This window comes from Heloderma suspectum, chromosome 1, assembly GCF_057233095.1.
Source record: "Heloderma suspectum isolate Gila_16-S chromosome 1, 16-S_ref, whole genome shotgun sequence".
NCBI lineage: Eukaryota > Metazoa > Chordata > Lepidosauria > Squamata > Helodermatidae > Heloderma > Heloderma suspectum.
The window spans coordinates 328111858-328132178 of record NC_139458.1 but is presented as its reverse complement, the minus strand read 5'-3'; the positions used below and the strand labels follow the sequence as shown (position 1 = coordinate 328132178).

At 41.6% G+C, this 20321-nt stretch overlaps 1 protein-coding gene across 1 annotated transcript in view; it reads left to right on the top strand.

Annotated features, from left to right (window-relative positions):
• Window positions 1-20321, top strand: part of MAN1A1 (mannosidase alpha class 1A member 1) — a 105512-nt gene that overhangs the window by 44012 nt on the left and 41179 nt on the right. Inside the window, exons 5-6 of the mRNA XM_084827412.1 lie at window positions 6053-6133; window positions 10477-10571. Coding sequence (XP_084683538.1) covers window positions 6053-6133; window positions 10477-10571 — 176 coding nt within the window. The remainder of the gene's footprint in view (window positions 1-6052; window positions 6134-10476; window positions 10572-20321) is intronic.

The following is a 20321-nucleotide window of genomic DNA, read 5'->3' as shown; positions in this document are numbered from 1 at the left end:
TCTCTCACAGACATTTTAAGAACTTACTCTTTTTTTTTTCTTTTCTAACCTGGTACATGAAAGCACTGAAACACTGAGTGCCGAAACTCAGGACGCTGGGGGGTGATGGGCATCGCTTTATACTTGCATTTTTCAGGCAGCCATTAATCTTCGGGGAGGCGGTGGGGTGATTTGCAGGACTTCAAAGGCAAGCTTCTCAGTTTGTTTGTATTTGTAAATCCCAAGCTTAAAACAGGACACGATGAGGTACAGGGCAGCTAAATTCTTGCTTTGGCACGGGCAACAAATAACTCGGGTCAGCTTTCTTCGCTGGGGTCTCAAACAGGAAAACAGTCTTAATTTAAAGTTGTAACATCACTGACAGCGTCAGCCAGCCAGCTACACAGATCTCATTGTTTTTCAAGACAGTTGCTCCAATATCTTCTTTTCTTCTTAATCAGGTTGGGTCTCCCAGCTTACACAGTTTATTGCAGCTTTCAGGAGCATGGCAGTAGCGTGATTTTGGCTTGGCCAGGAACATGCTGTCTGGTTTCTCGGTCTCTTTAGCACACACACTTAGGCAGTGTAACACTGGACACTCAAATCAGTGAGATTTCTTCATTGCAGGGAATCCCACGGCAAAAGCTTAATGGTTACGCTCTTCAGAAATCATATAGCTGATGGTCAGTAGCTACAGGCTCTATGCAATTTTAACACAGTTCAAAGCTAAACACGGTTACCTTGACAGAGATCTTCAACGTGGTCTTTCCGCTTCATTCTGCTTTGGGCCAGTCTTATGGCACACTTTTCACTCGAAGAGGGGTCTAGCCTGTGCTCTGGGGGCTGATTCTTCACCTTTATTTTCTATTTTGCCTTCATCTTCTGAGTCTTCATTTTCAGTTTCCATTTCTTAGGGATTTTATCTCAATTAGGCGAGGTGATGATGTTGTACAACTCAGAACGTTGTGGGCAATTTTCCTGCCCCCCCTCTCTCGGCGCGCTAGGCTAACAGCTACTTCTTCGGCCTTACACTCTCATGCTCCCACGCTTTGTTAAAAGCCAGACTGTCCTGCAACATTTTTCTAATTAACAGCCTCAGATCTTGTTTTTTTTTCCTCTCAGCTCGACCTTGAGCTTTTTGCTGTTTTCTCTTTCTATTTTGAATCTTTTTTAAAAAACCTTTTTCCTTCTTTGTTTGACATACATCTCAAGGGGGTGCAAGGTTTGCTTCCCCCACCACCCATAGCCTCCCTCCTAAATTGAAGACAGACACAATTAGGGAATGGGAATTGGTCAGTGAGTAAGGGGTCTCACTGGCCGACACAAGAGGATTTTTCACACCACGCACTTTGCTACTGGCCTGGGCACCCGGACGGTCAACGGTATGCGTCAGAAACCGCAGTAGCCACTCACACAATCATCAATCTCTCCACTACATCCATATGTCCCTGCCACCCACTTTTCCCACTTTTTACCAGAGCGGAAAACGGCTTCCCCAGCTTCCTCAGCTTCCTACTGAGTACTGGCGTGCTAGGTACTGGCGCCCACTCGGGGGTGTGATCAGGCCCCCCTTCTACCCGCAAGGAGTAGGTTCTTTTGTATACGTATACCACCAACACTGACCTTCTTCACAAGGCGGGGCCCTCTTTTTTTCTGCCCAGTGGCCTTTCTCCCTAAAGGCGGGGCCCTCTTTTTCCCATATACTTGCCTTTCTCCTGAAGGCTTCCAATGTGGGTTTCAACTCAATTGCAGCTGCGATACAGGCAGGGCTCAAGTTTCTTCCTCCGCTTCCCAAGGTTCTCTTGCTGCTCGCTGCCGTTTGGGCGATCCCGGTGCAGGCTTTCTCCCATTCACTCGACAAAAAGGTCGGTGGCGCCAAGAAAGGGAGGCATGCGCCGAGCTCGTCCTCCTGGTGCGGCGATCAAGAGCAGGCAACTGCCACCTGTCTGGCTCAGAGCCTGCCACATCCGAGTCACGGCACCATTTATGTTGCAGAACCCAGAGTCAGAGAGACCACGGAGTGAAGGAAAAAGAGATTCTTTATTTAACGCGCGGGCTTAAGGCTGGAATCGTTTCCAAAGAGCCAGAAGCCCTGATTTATATTAGCACATTGGTTTTATAGACATTGTGACATATATGAAATGGCTCCTCCTCTCCCTCCCGCATGGGGTTGCAATCCTCAACATTTTTCCTCCTAGCACTATTGTTTATAATACAAGAACTGGGTTATAGGGTAGCCATGATAAGGAGAGAACAGAAGAGAACAGCAGAGAACAAGATATACAATTGTATGACCTTTGACAAGATAAGGAATTCCTGTGTCTCGTCAGCTTACAACAATATATTTAAGGGAGAAAGAGCTCAGCAAGAACATGAAGCATGAGACTGCATGAGGCTACTTAGTCTGACCCCCGATATGGCTGCTACAAGATAACACCCCACCAGCTATCTTGTCAAGCCTACATTTTTAAAAAGGAAAGTGGCCTTCATTGTCTTAACTAACAGACAATATCTGTTTTTATTCTACAGGTAGCGCAAATTTCATAACTGAAATCAGAAACAATTAAAAGCACAGTTAAATTATTGGATCTGTATCCATTTTTGCCATATTGTGGAAGGTCACTTTCTCTGAAGCTATTTTCCCAGTGTACTTTAGCAACTAAATATTTGGTTAATTACTATTTTTCACCTCTGATTTACTGAGGACACACAGGGAGGCCTGTTGCCTGCATGCCCTGTTTGTAAGCTTCTCAAAGCATCTGTCTGGCCACTGCTGGAAACAGAACGCTATTCTCGATGACCCTTCAATCTGATCCAGCAGCATTCTTCCTGAAGTGTACTGGGGGGCTATCTATTCCTCCTTTTCTTTCATTCAAATAAAGGAGTAGACACCCCTTCCAGTGCACTTCAGGTATTGCAGCTTTTAATGCAGTGTTTATACAGTCACATCCTGAGAGAGAAATCCCTTAATTTACTTCAATTTGAGAGTTTTGCTCTCAAGTTTATTCAATTTTATTTTACTCTGAATTTAATCTAAATAGAAGTCAACAGGAGGTAACAAGCTCCTTGGATAAGTGGGGGCTCCTTCCATTGCTGTTATATGAACTTCAGGATACATTCAACTATAATCATGCTGAGATACATTAGCTAGAAGGTAGTATGGATTTAGACAACCAAGAGCCATTGATAGCTACTTAAAAATGTCCTCAGCTGCAACGGGAACTTAATGAGGAGATTGTCAGCTATAGCCTCCAATGTGTACTTAAGACCAGCATTATTGTCCCTCTGCTTCCCAAGATTTCTAAGCAGCTGTGGCAGGGTGCCAATTCTGGGTTTTAATTGTGTGGTTGAAGGCTACACTACCTGTTACAGTTACCATATGGTAAGCTTTAAGCAGCTGTCCCATGTTTTCAGTCATCTAAATTGGCCGTCTGTATATAATCAGTACTGTGCCATTACATTTGGTGGATTCAGCTAAAAATTAGTCAAGAATGCCATCTTCGGAGAGTGAACAAATGTTTAGGGCTCAAGCCCATTAAATTAACTGATTTTAAGCAGGAACAACAGTGAAGCTAAGAAAACATTCGCTGAGTAATTAATCAAGCAGTTGTTGAAATAGCTTAATAGAAATGTTTCAGGATTTGCTTGAGAAGCAGAAGTTGGCAACTGTCGCATTATTTTCATTAAAACATGTGTTATTCTAAAATGTTATCCTTTTGTGATGCATTTTGGAACAGTGATAGCTGCATCACAGATGGGTGAAAAAAAAGCATGCCATTAAAGCTCGTGTTCTGGTAATCAGCTTAATTTTCAGTTCCATATTCTGGGTTATATCTTTTTTTACTGTAAGAGGTTCTGTGACCTCTTTCATTTATGTTTTCAGTCTTGCAAGATGCATGTGAACATGGTGAAGTTTAGAGTTGCATAGATGTGTCCCGTCCCCCCTACTCCACCCCATTCAGGGCTTAAATAACAATACACACTTAGATGAGCATTGGTTCAAAACCTCTTCCCATAGTTCACAAAAAAGCCAAAGGTTGCTCATAAGCAAACAAACTGTTCCAGCAGATAAAAAAAATGCTTGCTCTGCATGAATGAGTGTCATGGGACTCTGCAGGTTTTACTGCAGCCTGCCAATTCATGACTTGCTGCTCCTCCAACTTTCACCCAAGGTTCATATGATCTTTCTCTTTCCTATCCTTAATGCTATACTTGATACAGAAAGTATCAAAGTAGTTGAGAGTGAAAATAAGTGGTGGTCTTGCTACCACAGTTAGTCTTAAAATCCATGACCCCGGGGGTTGTGTATTTTAGCTTTTGTCATTATAGAGCAAATTGATTGACAGCTGTGTTGTCAGATGCTTTTTACATGTTATGTAGGCTAGATCCTCATAGCTTGTTCAAACTTGCTAAGCTGGAGAGATATTTTAAGTGTCTTTTTTTCAAAAAGACTTTGACTTCTGAAACTTCATTCATTATCTGCTTGCAAGGAAATATGTTATAGGAATCCACTGAATACCCATTCTCTTCCCCACCTACCTCCACTCCCTTGTCTGATGCCGACTGGCTTTCTGGATGTGAGGTAAAGCCTCTTCAGCTGCTCTTGAAATCTCTCTCATCCACATGATTTCGCAGGGTGATGCTAGCTTGCCATAATGAGCTTAAGGATAACTGTCTTATTAAAGATAGAGCTTTCAAATCTACACTGAATACAATCTCTTGCTTCATTTGCTCCACATGCTTTAGTGGATTGTATAATATACTCTGCAAGAGCTGCGGTTTCTACAATTGTTAGCTTCAGCAAATCTGCTACAAGGTTTATGTGGGTCTGAAATGTAAAATTATAGAATCCTCAGTTGGTTTGATAGTTGAGTAATTCAATACTCGTTTAATGTACGATAAAGAAAAGTATACCTTTTTACAGCTTTAGGTGTATGTAAAAATATTTGCCTTGATACAAAAAGTTTGGTTGCTTTAATAGCCAGTAATTTAAAGGCCAATCTACATGTTAGACATGATTTTTTTTAAGCTTCCTTCACGTTGTTATTTTTCTTTTGAAGGAAAGAATTTCTTCAGGGTCCCAATCAGAAGCATAGGGTGCAGCTGCCAGTTCCCCACCAAAAATCCCCCCTGCAGCTGCTATTCCATGAAAAGCACAGTTTACTATAAATGGGGGGTGGGGGTGGGGGGTTGAGAAATGGGTGCAGAGCCCCAACCCAGATCAGGACCACCTTCTGGCTTGGAGCCCCACACAGCTGCTTTGCTTTCAAAATGCTGTCCACTTAAACACACTTTTTTAAAAATGTGAACAATGTAACAAATCATGCATATTTATATATTACATTTCTGTACTGCTCAATAGCCAAAGCTCTCTACATGCCTCATTAAATGCTATCAAACCGTGTAGCTAGTTGCAATTTATAGAAACAGGGATGAATCCAGTGGGGGGTCTCTAACCTGGGAAGTCATAGCAGAAACAATTTTTCAAAATGTTATTATTTGTGTGATACCATTATCACATTTGGAGCTTCTAGCAATAGTCCTAACTTTGGATTTTTAAAAAAATCAGAGAACATTAATTGTGATGCTGCAAGTTTCAAATTATTCGACAGATTACTCCTTTAAGTGAGAAGTTATCTGTATCTAAATCCCCAAAGAGGCATCTTAAAGTTATTGTTCTGTTCTTAAAATTTGTTTTTTGATTGGTGAAAAGCCAGATGGAGTTGTGTTAAATCTAGTTAGTTGATATCACTGCTATTGTGAAGCTTTCTTACAATTCTGATTCTGAATATAAATATTTTCATATCGCATTTTGAAGCATGAAGTTGATGTGCAACAGAGCAAAAATTACTGCATAAATCCTTGGATGGCTTAGCATCCTAGTGGAAAGGAAGAGTTCAAGGTGACCAGTCCAAGGTTATAACAATAATTGAGGAAATGAGACATCGTATCTTCTTTAACTTAAGCTTATGAAAGATACGTCGTACTAAAAGCAATTGTATACCACTGACATTTTGTTAACCTTTCAGTGCTGAAAATTAACTTTGAACCTAAAATATATTTGTATTCCTAGAATGCAGAAGTTTCCGTTTTCGAAGTGAATATCCGTTTTGTTGGCGGGCTGCTTTCAGCATACTATCTTTCTGGAGAAGAGGTAAGATTACATAGAAACTAATTGTACTACAGAGTTACAGGTTAAAGTCCAAAGTTCTGCAAGTGTAACTAGAAATTGGTCAAAAGGGTTCCCTGCCTCTGTTGTAAAAGACTCTCAATCTGTGGGTGTTCCACAATCAATAGCTGATACCATGTCGCTTTGATTCGATTAGGAATGTGAGGAAGATTGAACATTTAACCGTTTTGGGAGGCCCTAGACCTTTCTCTTCTCCCAGGCATTCGGTAGTATATGATAAGTGTTTAATCGATCCTGGAATGTCTTATGGTTATGGTTGTTTGTTTTTGAGATTGTTTGTTTGAAGTTGTTTTATATACATGTTTCTTTTGTGTATATTGTCTGTTCATGTGTTTTTATGTAAATGGTTTTTAATCTCTGTATGTTGTATTTTTAATGTTTTTAATCTTTGCACCCAGAGAGCTCCAGCTATTGAGTGGTATAGAAATGTAATTATAATAAATAATAATAAATAATACACCTGAGTATAGAGCAGCGTTCCAGAACCTGGTGTCCTCCAAAAGTTTTGAACTACAGCTCCCATCCTTCTCCTAGACCATTGACTATGCTGGCCAGGGATGATGGGGATTGCAGGCCAAAATATCTGGAGAACCACAATTTGCCTACCCCTGAGGGTTTGAAAGAAAACATTTAAATGCTCTTTGAAAGAATTTGTTAGATTCTTTCTACACTTGATGACCTTTCCAGACAAAGTGTTGTCTTTTGAACCAGGGTGCTCATGAGGGGGCAAACAAAGTGGCAGTGGAATAGTGCTTTCTGGGTCATTAATTTAGCTTTGCAAATACATCCACAGAAATTGTAAAATGTTTAGTAACATGCCTGTCAATACATGTGTTTGTGTCATTTGTGCAACTGAGTGGCTGAAAAGAGAAACAACTCGCCGTTAAACTCTGCTTCCATAGATAGAATTAACAAGCTCCTTGCTATTAGTGAAGAAAGATAACCTTTGTAATTATGCAAAAGTTTATGTTAACTCTGCATAGTACATAGATTCATGGAGACAAGTGATGGCAATTTAGAAATTAGATGTAGTCTACATTGGCCAAAAGAGTTAATAAACAGTGAATAATAATCAATAATCTGGGGAAGTATACTGAGACGTGCTCAATATATTTTCTTTAAGCTCCATTCAGTTCTGATCACAATCTGGACTGGAAGAAGTTCCTAAAGAAATTGTAGTCTTGAAATAAAATGTCTTGCACCTTGGATATTTGCAAAAACCTGTAGAATTTTATGAAGACAAAGACCTAGTTTGCACAACACAATAAACCACAGTAGATTGTCATTGATGGGGTAGCTTGTCTTGACGTCTGAACCTGGAGCAGTTTTTTCATTGTGGGTTGTTTTCCACAGACAAGCCACCTTGAGGTTGTCTGTGGCTTGTTGTGATACCGAATCCAGCAGGATGACTTCATCATGGGTTGTTAAGAACAGCTAGAGAGCCGCCCAGCAAGGGCAATGAAAACCCCTACCACTCCTCGCAATGTCGCTAGTGCTACCACCATCCTCCCTCATCCCTCTGCCCAGTGTTCGTAAAAATCAACAAGAAATGACACTACAGAGTGTCTCTTTCTTATTTTTTGTTTTGGTCTTTCAAGTCTGCTGCTATGAAATTTGCATAATTTTGCCCTCCACTTTACTGCTCTGCCATGAAATTTGCATATATTTACCGATTCCACTCCCTGCTCTGCCTTGGAATGTGCATATATTTTCCAATCCATGCCACTTGTCTGCCTTGAAATGTTCGTATCTCTACCAATCCCCATCATGTCTTTGCCTTGAAATTTCCATATCTTTACCCCTACCGTATCAGCTACCCCTTTACTGCTCTGTAACCAATATGTATAGCTAACAGCTAACAACGGAGGCCAGTGGAGGGAAGTGGCAAGCATGAAGGGGCAGGGCGGGGGGTAGCTGAAAGCAGCTGGCAGCTGCAGGAGAAGGACCTTTTCAGGCGGGTATAACTACTTTCGTAGTACTTGAAGAAGTCTTTTTAAAAAGGTGTTCACTAGCAAGGCAAGCACCAAAGTGGAGGATGAAATTGACAAGGATGTTGACAAGAGGGGGATAGCAGTATGCTGGGGTAAATAGTGGATAGGAGGTCTTGTGCACTTGCGCAAGACCCAAAACATTTTTAAAGTTTGTGAATGACTTACTGTGTTCATAATGGCTCAGAAAATTGTGTGCATTTGGTGATCTGATGCAAGGGTGGGGGAAGTTTCCCTCGTGAGCCAGCAAACCCAGCGGACCAATTGCAGAATGGGTGCTGGCATAGGGAATGAGAAAATGAGGATTTCTGCTACAAAGGCACCTGGGATATGTGCTGGAAGCAGGCAGGAGGACCAAGGGAGGAACAACCCATGGCAAGCCACAGTGCGCCCAGTCATCTGTCGGAAGTAACATCGTTTATCGCGCAAACAACCAACCCATGGTGGCTTATCTTCAGGGTGGTTGAGGATGGCATGTGAACTCCCCAAAGGAACTGGGGGGAAGAGGAAAATTGGAAAATGAATGTGTAGATGATCCCATTTGAAAGACTTTTCAGTGGCTGGAAGGTATAAGAAATGCAAAGAGTAAATAGAATGGAACGTCAAAGCTCACCTATGTCACATATATTATAATATGTGTCTACTTACAAGGACGTATTCAGCAGTTCTCACAGTTGAAACAAGAGGTAATAAATGACTTTTCCAACCACACTATGTGGTAGTCTGACATACATATTTTGAACATGTTTTCAGTGGCATTCCATCCCCCATAATCAGTATGTGAACAATTATGGAAACCTGGGAAGGAAAATATATCCTTTTTCTTTCTCTCCCTCTGCTATGTTTAAGTGCACAGTACATGAAAGGATAAATTGGGCATTTATTCTGCTTTTTGAGAGTTGTGGAGGGCAGGTTAAGTGAAGTGGATATCTTCTGTATCATGGTGCCTTAAATCAACACAGCACTTTGTACATGAGTACTATTGAATCCTGATACTATGCTGTAGACTCCCGCCTTCCTATGGTGACATCAGCACCTCCTGTCAGGGTTCTGCAACTGAGAGCCTCCTTAGCTCTTGTTTTTCCTCCCCTGAACTCCTCCCCCAACACACACAAACAGAGGGGCTGTTCACACAACATGCTAACCCACACTCAGTGGTTAAGTGTGGATTGTGGTTGAACTGTAGGTTGTTTGTTGAACCATTGGTTAGCATTTTGTCTGAACCCAGGAGATTTTCTACAGGATGGCTTGTTAACCACCCTGAACAACCCAACAACAAACCATAGGTTCTCAAGGTGGCTTATTCAAGAAAAATAAACCACACTGCATGGTTAACAGCCCACACTGTGGAAAATGTCCTGGGTTCAGACAACACCCTAACCCATAGTTCACAAACAAGCCACAATTCAACAATAACTCACATTCAACCACTGTGTATGGGTTAGCGGGTTGTATGAACCCAGCCACACACACACACTCCAGTCTTCTGGTTCCACAGCAAATGCTCATTAAACTTCACTCATTGTATTATCATGTCATCTATATTGTAGCCATGTTTTATTAAAATCTCTGAATTAACTACGTAATCTGACTTGACCTAAATATAATTTAGCTTAAAAAATATATCTTCTAGTGTCTCTCCCTAACAGAATAAAGTACTTTAACCACCTACCAGAGAGAAGAATAGGAAAGTGGCATTCCAATTAACTTTTACCACTTATATACTGAACTGGATTGTTGCTTAAAAGGTACAATAGTTCAGAACAATTTATTTCAACATTAATGACATATCTTCCCAGCTATTCAAAACTGAAGAAAATGCAACCTTCACTGAACCTGTATCTTTTGTTCAGCTGGAATAAAAGTGTTTTTGCTGTGTCATGAAATAGCCTTAGATCAGCTGATGGGCAAGGATGGTATTTCTGTTTCCAGGTCCCTTTCCAGAATGTTCAGCTTTCATTTGAAAAAAAGTAAGCTTCTAACTCTCTTGATTATGGAGCATGTGGTAAATGTGCAGGCAGTATTCTACCTCCTTGCTTCCTTTGAAAGAAATATTTTTCTAGTGTTCTAGCCACTATAAACTTTCCCCTATCTGCTGAAATTAGGCAAGCTGTAGTTAAATTATGAAAGAACTGGTGCACAGAAGGGAAAGAAGGAGCTCATCAGCCTGCAGTACATTCTAAATCCTACATACCATGGTTTGGCAGTCTACTGATATGACTTCTGAACAGAGCTGAATTCATAGCTCCTTGTTGAATTAGAAACTTAGTTTTCTTTGTTCCCTGTATCTCATGACTCTCTCTTACCTTAATTTTACAGATATTTCGGAAAAAAGCAGTGGAACTAGGAGAGAAGTTGCTTCCAGCCTTTAACACTCCCACAGGAATTCCTTGGGCATTGTTAAATATCAAAAGGTAAAAACTTACCAGTTGTGAAAGAAATAGTTTCTGTTTACCCAGCTCAGTATGTAAAGGAGAATCAGACAAACTTTCCTGTATTGTCTCACCATTTAGGTTCCTGGGTCCTGTGAATCAATATCAGTCTTTTTTCCCTTGCAAGTTTCAGACATTATGCCAGGATGATAGTTCAGTCTTTTTTAAAGTCTGTTCTGAATATCTACAACAGGGGTGGGTGACATGTAAGCCAAAGCATCTGGAGAGCCACAGCTTCCATCAGCTCTAGCCAGCATTGCCTATGATGAGAGGTAATGGGAGTTGTAAGCCAAAACATCTGGAGGGCCACAAGTTGCCTACCCCTGATCTACAAGGAGGTAGGAAAGCTAGCCAAGGCAACAATATTCTAGGCTGAATGTTAACCTTCCTGAAATTCACACTGAGACTTATTAAATTTGAGGCATTTTAGTTCTGTTTCTGACTCCATTACTTCCTGTATTAACTTCATTGGCAAGTAGTAGATGAATTAGCGAGGTTGTGTAGGTCTGTTACACATACTTGCACTCTTACGACTGACCAAGAAAGAGATCTTGGGGGTGTGGCAGACAGCTTGATGGAAATGTCAATCCAGTGTCTGACATCTGTGTAAAAGGCAAATTCCATGTTAGGTATAATTAGAAAAGGAATTGAAAATAAAACTGCAAAGATCAGACTCCCCCTTATATAAATCTATGGAGTGACCACACATAGAATACTGTGTACATTTATGGTCACCACACTTAAAAAAAGATATTGTAGGACTGGAAAAGGTACAGAAAAGAGCAACTAACATGATCAAGGGGCTTGAGCAACTCGCCTTTGAGAAAAGGTTATAGTGGCTGAGATTGTTTAGTACAGAAAAAAGGCGAGTAAGGAGGGACATGATAAAGGTGTACAAAATTATGCATGGTGTGGAGAAAGTGGATAGGGAGGCATTATTCTCCCTCTCTCATAATACTAGAGCCCAGGGTCATCCTATGTGTGAATAGAAGCTGATGGGTGGGAGATTCAGGATGACTAAAAGGAAGTTCTTCACACCACACATAATTAAAGTATGACCACCAATTTGGATCGCTTTAGAAGGAGATCGGACAGATTTTGGTTTTATATTTTGTATTTTTTACTGTGTGCTTTTTAGTTTTAATTTTTGTGAACTGCCCAGAGAGCTTTGGCTGTTGGGCAGTATACAAATGAAATTAATTAAATAATGGAGGATCAGGCTATCGATGGCTACTAGTCCAGATGGATATACAGTCAAGGCCAGAAATATTGGAATAAGGGTAACTGGTTTGGCAGTTGGCCTCTGTACACCACCACATTGAAGTTGAAAGGAAACACACCCAGATGGGAGCGAATTCTGGACTTTCAGCTGTAATTCAAGGGGTTTGACAAAAGTGGGGCACTAACCATTCAAGAAGGACAGCCAGTGGCATACACACACACCCGTCATTGGTGGCTCATAAGTAATGGAACGAAGGGCTGACAAGCAGCTGCATGGCCAGGTGTGGCCTGTTCCTGGGTACCCCATGACCAATCAAGCAGATAAAAGGCCTGGAGGTGGTTCTGAGTATTACATTTGCATTTGGTAGCTGTTCACTGGAACTCCCAACATGAGGTCCAAAGAGGTGTCCATGCAAGTGAAGGAGGCCGTCATTAGGCTAAGGAATCAACATAAACCCATCAGAGAGATAGCAAAAACATTGGGAGTGGCCAACACAACATTTTGGAACATCCTGAAAAAGAAGGAATTAACTGGCAAGCTCAGCAACAGCAAAAGGCCTGGAAGACCACGGAAGACAACTAAAGTGGATGACCGCAGAATTCTGCTCATGCTGAAGAGGAACCCTTTCACAACATCTAGCCAGGTCAAGAATGCTCTTGAAGAGGTAGGCATGTCATTGTCAACATCTACAGTCAAGAGATGGCTTTATGAATGTAAATACAGAGGCTTCACAACAAGGTGCAAACCACTGGTAACGCTCAAGAACAGACAGGCCAGATTAGCCTTTGCCAGCAAACACCTAAAAAAGCTTGGCCAGTTCTGGAATAAGATTCTTCGGACTGATGAAACCAAGATTAACTTGTACCAGAATGAAGGGAAGATAAAAGTATGGAGAAGGAAAGGAACAGCTCATGAACCGAAGCATACCACATCATCTGTCAAACATGGTGGAGGCAGTGTTACGGCATGGGCATGTATGGCTGCCAATGGACCCGGGTCACTGGTGTTTATTGAGGACCTGACTGCTGATAAAAGCAGCAGCATGAATTCTGAAGTGTATAGGGCTATACTTTCTGCTCAGATTCAGCCAAATGCTGCCAAACTGATAGGATGCCGCTTCATATTGCAGATGGATAATGACCCAATTTCTGAAGGCAAAGAAGTGGGATGTTCTTCAATGGCCAAGTCAGTCACCTGATCTCAACCCAACAGAGCATGCTTTTCACTTACTGAAGACAAGACTGAAGGCAAAAAGACCCACAAATAAGGAGCAGCTGAAGGCAGCTGCAGTAAAGGCCTGGCAAAGCGTCTCGAGGGAGAACACTCAGCATTTGGTCATGTCCATGGGTTCCAGACTTCAGGCAGTCATTGACTGCAAAGGATTTTCATCCAGGTATTAAAGACGATCCTTAAGTTTGAAATGATGTTGGTTTGTTCCATTACTTATGAGCCACCAATGATAGGTGTGTGTGTATGCCACTGGCTGTACTTCCTGAATGGTTAGTGCCCCACTTTTGTCAACCCCCTTGAATGACAGCTGAAAGTCCTGACTTTGCTCCCATCTGGGTGTGTTTCCTTTCAACTTCAATGTGGTGGTGTACAGAGGCCAACTGCCAAAACAGTTATCCTTGTTCCAATATTTCTGGCCCTGACTGTATGCTACCTCCAGTTTCAAAGCCAGTATGCCTACGTACAGCAGTTGCTTGGGAACATGGGCAGGAGGGTGCTGTTGCACTCATGTTCTGCTTGTGGGTTTACCATGGGCAGTTGATTGGCCATTGTGAACAGAATGCCTGACCAGATGGACCCTTGGTCTAATCAAGCTTGGCTCTTCTTATGTTTTTAGTCTGCACTTTGTCTTTCATACAATAACAAGATACACTGCATACAACTTTTTATGCAAGAACAAAGTAAATATTTACTTAAACCTCTGCAGATACAAGTCTTGACTTAATCCTATGCAGTAATAATGAACCCGTTCTCTGTGTGAATCTATGTAGTAAAACAGCACCATCCGTGCACAAGAGAGACATCAGCAGCCTTGGGGAACCCCCAAGATTTACAGAAGTGCAAAAAACCTTTAGGAAAAGGGCTTGTAAAACCCTAATACAAGCTCATTGAAAACTAAGCATGTTCAGTGCGCACAAAATGCTGACTGTCAGCAGCGGGGTGGGGGGTGGGGGACAGGGAATCCTGAACAGGAGCACCACATTTCAACATTTTGTGCAGGTCCCACTTACATTTGATCTATTTTCAAGTTTCTCTGCAACCCGGAAGGATTGTACAAACTACTGAATATCTGTATCAGAACCCTTAAACCATATTTGGCAGGGTACACGATAACTAAAAAATTCAGTTACTTTACGTAACGCTTAAAGATTTAAATTTTTCCCAGCTGGCTGATGCTCTCTGTGAAAGCAGTTACACTCTCTGACAAGATGACTATTCAGTTAGGCATGGACCCTTGTTCTGAACATTACATAAGAGTGTGCACTTTCTTACTCTTGATGGGGCAACTGCTTACATGTATTACAATATTAACTAAAGAGCTCCCATGTGGAGTCAGTTTTGAGAGGGAAATAATTACAGTGGGTTGGATCCAGCCTTAGTCATGTTTAGAGCAGACCCATTGAAATCAAAGGAGATTTGGTTAGTAGTGTTCTATCAAAGGGGATTAGGTTAGTAGTGTTCTATTGATTTCAGTGGGTCTGCTCTAAGCATGAGTAAGGCTAGATCCAACCCAGTAACTATGCCTCCTTGTCCAACATTCATTGCCAGCCTTGATGTTCCTCCTATATACCATGTGTGTCCAGTGCCTCTTTAGCACATTTCTAGTCTTCCTAATGTTAAAGGAACCTTTAGTGAGTAGGAAGACTATAAACAAAAGTTGCTGTCTTATATAAGATGATCATGAAACCTGAAAATGGAGATGGCAAATTTGTGTCTGAAGGCAAGGCATGACATAAATGCCAGCTAACCAGGCATCAGTACCGTAAATTAAGATATTTCTATCACAGGAACTTGCATAACAAAGTAAAAGTCAAGTAGTTGTCTTTTGCAGAATTGCTATCATGTATTTGATAGAATTAAAAACACACCACTGTGTCAAGATCAATCTAGTGGAGAGGGTTGTATAATACAGAAGAATGAGTTGTCAGTTATAAATTAGACATGATCAATGTCATAGTTGTAAGTTTAGTGACAGATGATCCACTATTCATAACTAACGTTCTTGCAATTCCTGCATTAAAGAAAATTTATTGGGTGTCAGTCAAAAACCCTAGGGTATATACATCATTTGTTGTTCAGTCGTTAAGTCGTGTCTGACTCTTCATGACCCCATGGACCATAGCACACCAGGCCTTCCTGTCCTCCACTCTCTCCCGGAGTGTGCTCAAGTTCATATTCATTGCATCGGTGATGCTATCTAGCCATCTCATCCTCTGCCGTTCCCTTCTCCTTTTGCCTTCAATCTTGCCCAGCATCAGGGTCTTTTCCAGGGAGTTTTCTCTTTGCATTAGGTGGCCAAAATATTTGAGCTTCAGCTTCAGTATCTGTCCTTTCAATGAGCACTCAGGGTTGATTTCCTTTAGGATTGACTGATTGGACCTCCTTGCAGTCCAGAGGACTCGTAAGAGTCTTCTCCAGCACCACAGTTCGAAAGCATCAATTCTTCAGCGCTCAGCATTCCATATAGTCCAGCTCTCACAGCCATACGTTACTACTGGGAAAACCATAACTTTGATTAGATGGACGTTTGTCGGCAAGGAGATGTCTCTGCTTCTTACTATGCTGTCTAGGTTTGCCATAGCTTTCCTCCCAAGGAGCAAGCGTCTTTTAATTTCATGGCTGCAGTCACCATCTGCGGTGATCTTGGAGCCCAAGAAAGTAAAATCTGTCACTGCTTCCATTTCTTCCCCTTCTATATGCCAGGAGGTGATGGGGCTGGATGCCATGATCATAGTTTTTTTAATGTTGAGTTTCAAACCAGCTTTGGCACTCTCCACTTTCACTCTCAACAAGAGGCTCTTTAGATCCTCTTCGCTTTCTGCCATTAGTTTGGTATCGTCTGCGTATCGGAGGTTGTTGATAATTCTCCCGGCAATCTTAATTCCGACCTGTGATTCATCCAACCCAGCGTTTCTCATGACGTATTCTGCATATAAGTCAAATAAGCAGGGTGACAATATGCAGCCTTGTCGTACTCCTTTCCCAATTTTGAACCACTCGGTTGTTCCGTGTCTGGTTTTTACTGTTGCTTCTTGACCCTCGTACAGGTTTCTCAGGAGACAGGTAAGGCGGTCTGGTACTCCCATCTGTTTAAGGATTTGCCAGAGTTTGTTGTGATCCACACAATCAAAGGCTTTAGCGTAGTCAATGAAGCAGAAATAGACGTTTTTCTGGAATTCTCTTGCTTTCTCCATGATCCAGCGAATGTTGGCGATTTGATCTCTAGTTCCTCTGCCTCTTCGGAACCCAGCTTGTACTTCCGGTAGTTCTCGGTTCACATGGTGCTGAAGCCTAGCTTGTAGGATTTTGAGCATCACCTTGCTGGCATGTGAAATGACTGCAATTGTGCGGTAGTTTGAACACTCTTTGGCATTGCCCTTCTTTGGAACTGGAATGTAAACTGACCTTTTCCAGTCTTGTGGCCACTGTTGAGTGTTCCAAATTTGTTTGGCATATTGAGTGCAGCACTTTAACAGCATCATCTTTTAGGATTTTAAATAGCTCAGCTGGAATACTGTCATCTCCACTAGCTTTGTTAGTAATGCTTCCTAAGGCCCACTTGACTTCACTCTCGAGGATGTCTGGCTCAAGTTCAGTGACTGCACTATCATGGCTATCAGGGACATTAAGATCTTTCCTGTATAGTTCTTCTGTGTATTCTTTCCACCTCTTCTTAATTTCTTCTGCTTCTATTTGGTCCCTGCCTTCTTTGTCCTTTATCATGCCTGTCTTTTGCACAAAACGTTCCCTTGATATCTCCGATTTCCTTGAAGAGTTCTCTAGTCTTTCCCATTCTGTTTTCTTTGCATTGTTCATTTAAGAAGGCCTTCTTGTCTTTCCTTGCTATTCTCTGGAACTCTGCATTCAGTTGGATATATCTTCCCCTTTCTCCCTTGCTTTTCGCTTCCCTTCTTTCCTCAGCTACTTGTAAAGCCTCATCAGACAGCCACTTGGCTTTCTTGCATTTCTTTTTCTTTGGGATGGATTTCGTTGCTGCCTCCTGAACAATGTTACGGACCTCCGTCCATAGTTCCTCAAGCACTCTGTCTATCAGGTCTAATCCCATAAATCTATTCGTCAGCTCCACTGTATATTCATAAGGGATATGATTTAGGTCATACCTGAATGGTTTAGTGGTTTTCCCTACATTCTTCAATCTAAGCCGAAATTTTACAAGAAGCAGCTCATGATCTGAGCCACAGTCAGCTCCAGGTCTTGTTTTTACTGACTGTATAGAGCTTCTCCATTTTTGGCTGCAAAGGACATAATCAATCTGATTTCGATATTGACCATCTGGTGATGTCCATGTGTAGAGTCGCCTCTTGTGCTGTTGGAAAAGAGTGTTTGCTATGATCAGCGTGTTCTCTTGGCAAAACTCTATTAGCTTTTGTCCTGCTTCATTTTGTGCACCAAGGCCATGCTTGCCTGTTATCCCGGTTGTTCCTTGACTTCCCACCTTAGCATTCCAATCCTCTATGATGAAGAGGACATCTTTTTTTGGTGTTAGTTCTAGAAGGTGTTGTAGGTCTTCATAGAACCAATCAACCTCAGCTTCTTCGGCCTCAGTGGTTGGGGCATAGACTTGAATTACTGTGATGCTGAATGGTTTGCCTTAGATTCGTACTGAGATCATTCTGTCGTTTTTGAGATTGTACCCCAGTACTGCTTTTCCCACCCTTTCGTTGACTATGAGTGCTACTCCCTTTCTTCTAAGGGATTCTTGCCCACAGTAGTAGATATAATGGTCACCTGAATTAAATTCACCCATGCCTGTCCATTTTAATTCTCTGATTCCCAAGATGTCGATGTTCAATCTTGCCATCTCATGTTTGACCACCTCCAGCTTACCTTGATTCATTGATCTGACATTCCACGTTCCTAAACAATATTGTTCTTTACAGCATCGGACTTTCTTTGCACCACCAGACACATCCACAGCTGAGTGTCCTTTCGGCTTTGGCCCAGCTGCTTCACTCTTTCTGGTGCTACTTGGAAATACCCTCTGCTCTTCCCCAGCAGTATATTGGACACCTTCCGACCTGAGGGGCTCATCTTCCAGCGTCATAACTTTTAGCCTTGTGATACGTTCCATTGGGTTTTCTTAGCAAGAATATTGGAGTGGGTTGCCATTTCCTTCTCCAGTGGACCACATATACATGATCAGGAACATAAAAATTGCCATATTGGGTCATGAAAAGAAGTTCTAAGAGTTAACAAAAACTAACTTGCTATAAACAAGTTGCCAGTAACTAGACTAGTGTTTCACTATTCTACCATAAAATGTTACTGCAAAATTGAGAATACAGTGGCAAGTATTATTAGGGTGCTTGGAGGTGTTCTCTTACAAATCTCACAAAGACTTGAAAAGTGATACTTTGCAATTACCCCTTTATCATGGACCATGCGATGATCAGTTGAAGAACCATAATGGTGTGCCAGGGGTGGGGAATGCATTATCTATGTAATTATAGTATTCTTTGAAACAGTTTTAGCATGCAGGATATATTACAGCAGATCCTGAGAGATAAAAGTGCTCACTTAAAAGTGCAATGTATCTTTGCTTACCTGAACTTTGCTAAGCTTTTCTCACCTATGCTGTCTAAGCTTTTTATGTACAATAGGAGTGCCTGCCCTCCCTATACTAGTTCATCCAGTTGGTTGGCCAACATATCAAAGTCACTTACTCACCATCCATGCTTTTCAGTGAGGTGCTGCTTTCTCCCACTATCGCTTGCTTTATTTTATTTAGCCTAATTTTATTTAACCCCCCCCCCAAAAAAAAAAAAGCACTGGGTTGTTTCCCCTCAATCTAGAGTTCCAGGTTCACATGTCATACCAAACAATGCAGGATCAGGAAGTTCCTGGTTGTTTTATAAATCAGATGTGCTTGCTCACTCTCACATAGCCCCAACCAACCATGGGTTAATTAACCAAACCTCTGCAACCAAAGCTCCGAGTGGCTTTTAACATCAACACAATGAAATAAAAATTGCATCCAGATCCAAATGCCTCTGACTCCTTGCCCTCCCATTTCCACCACGTTACAAAAGAACTGCCCGATAATTTATTTGTATTATGTGGCCTTACTGAAGTCCTGAGATATTATGATGATAACTTTGATTTTTCAAAAACTATCATTCAAACTCTAGTCCAGTTCAAGTCCTCTCTATCAGACCCTTCTAGATTGTGTTCACACATCTTCAGTGTTCTGCCTACCATGATGGCTCAAAACATTTTTTTTTAAATCAGATTATCTAGAGTTTGAAGCATTTACTAAATTATGCAATAGACCATATTCCATCCATCCGCTGATTTGTAGATTTATGCTAGAACTACTAGCCTGGTCAAGAACAGTTCTACTTCCTCTCTGCCTTGCATCCTGAATTGGCTAAACACATGATGGCTCAAAACATTTTTTTTTAAAAATCAGATTATCTAGAGTTTGAAGCATGTACTAAATTATGCAATAGACCATATTCCATCCATCCGCTGATTTGTAGATATATGCTAGAACTACTTGCCTGGTCAAGATCAGTTCTATTTCCTCTCTGCCTTGCATCCTGAATTGGCTAAACACACTTATTCCAAGCCTCTCTTCTTCCTTCCAATAAAACCTTACGATTCTTGTCTCTTTTAAGGCATGTGTATGCAGAATCAACCCTCCTGAAAAATTTGGAAGCATTACCTCTGATTCCAGAGCTGAGACTATGCTTAAAAATCTTGCCAGTTTGTGTCTGAAAGAAATGCCAAGTGACTACTTCTGGGGGAAAAAAAGGTCAAGCTGTAAATACTGGTGTCCTAGTCTGCCTTTTGATAATTTATTTAGCTACTGATTGAACTTTGAATCATTCTGTATGTCAGCTACAGGTGTCATGACAGCTAGGACAATTGGGTTGCAGCACAGCCAGCCTTGAGCAGGCTGCTTACCTTAAATCTGCACACACACACGCGTGCGCGCGCACACACACACACACACACACACGTACATACGTGGTAGGCCAGGCAGGCAGTGGCTGTGACAGTGCAGTGGCTATTTGGATACCTAGCCTCTCCTTTCTTTCTGGGTTTCTTTCAAAGGCAAAAGATGCACTGACTGTGTCTTTATGCATTGTGGGAGTTGAATTGAAACTACCATAATCTCTGGCCATTAGCATTTTATGCCAGAAATTATGGGAGTTCCAATTTGTTTTTCCAGGATGAAGGAGATGCCACCGTGTCAAGATTGCTGGTTGTGTCTCCCAGTCTTATTTGAAAGGGAAGGAGGGAGAGGCTAGGTGCAC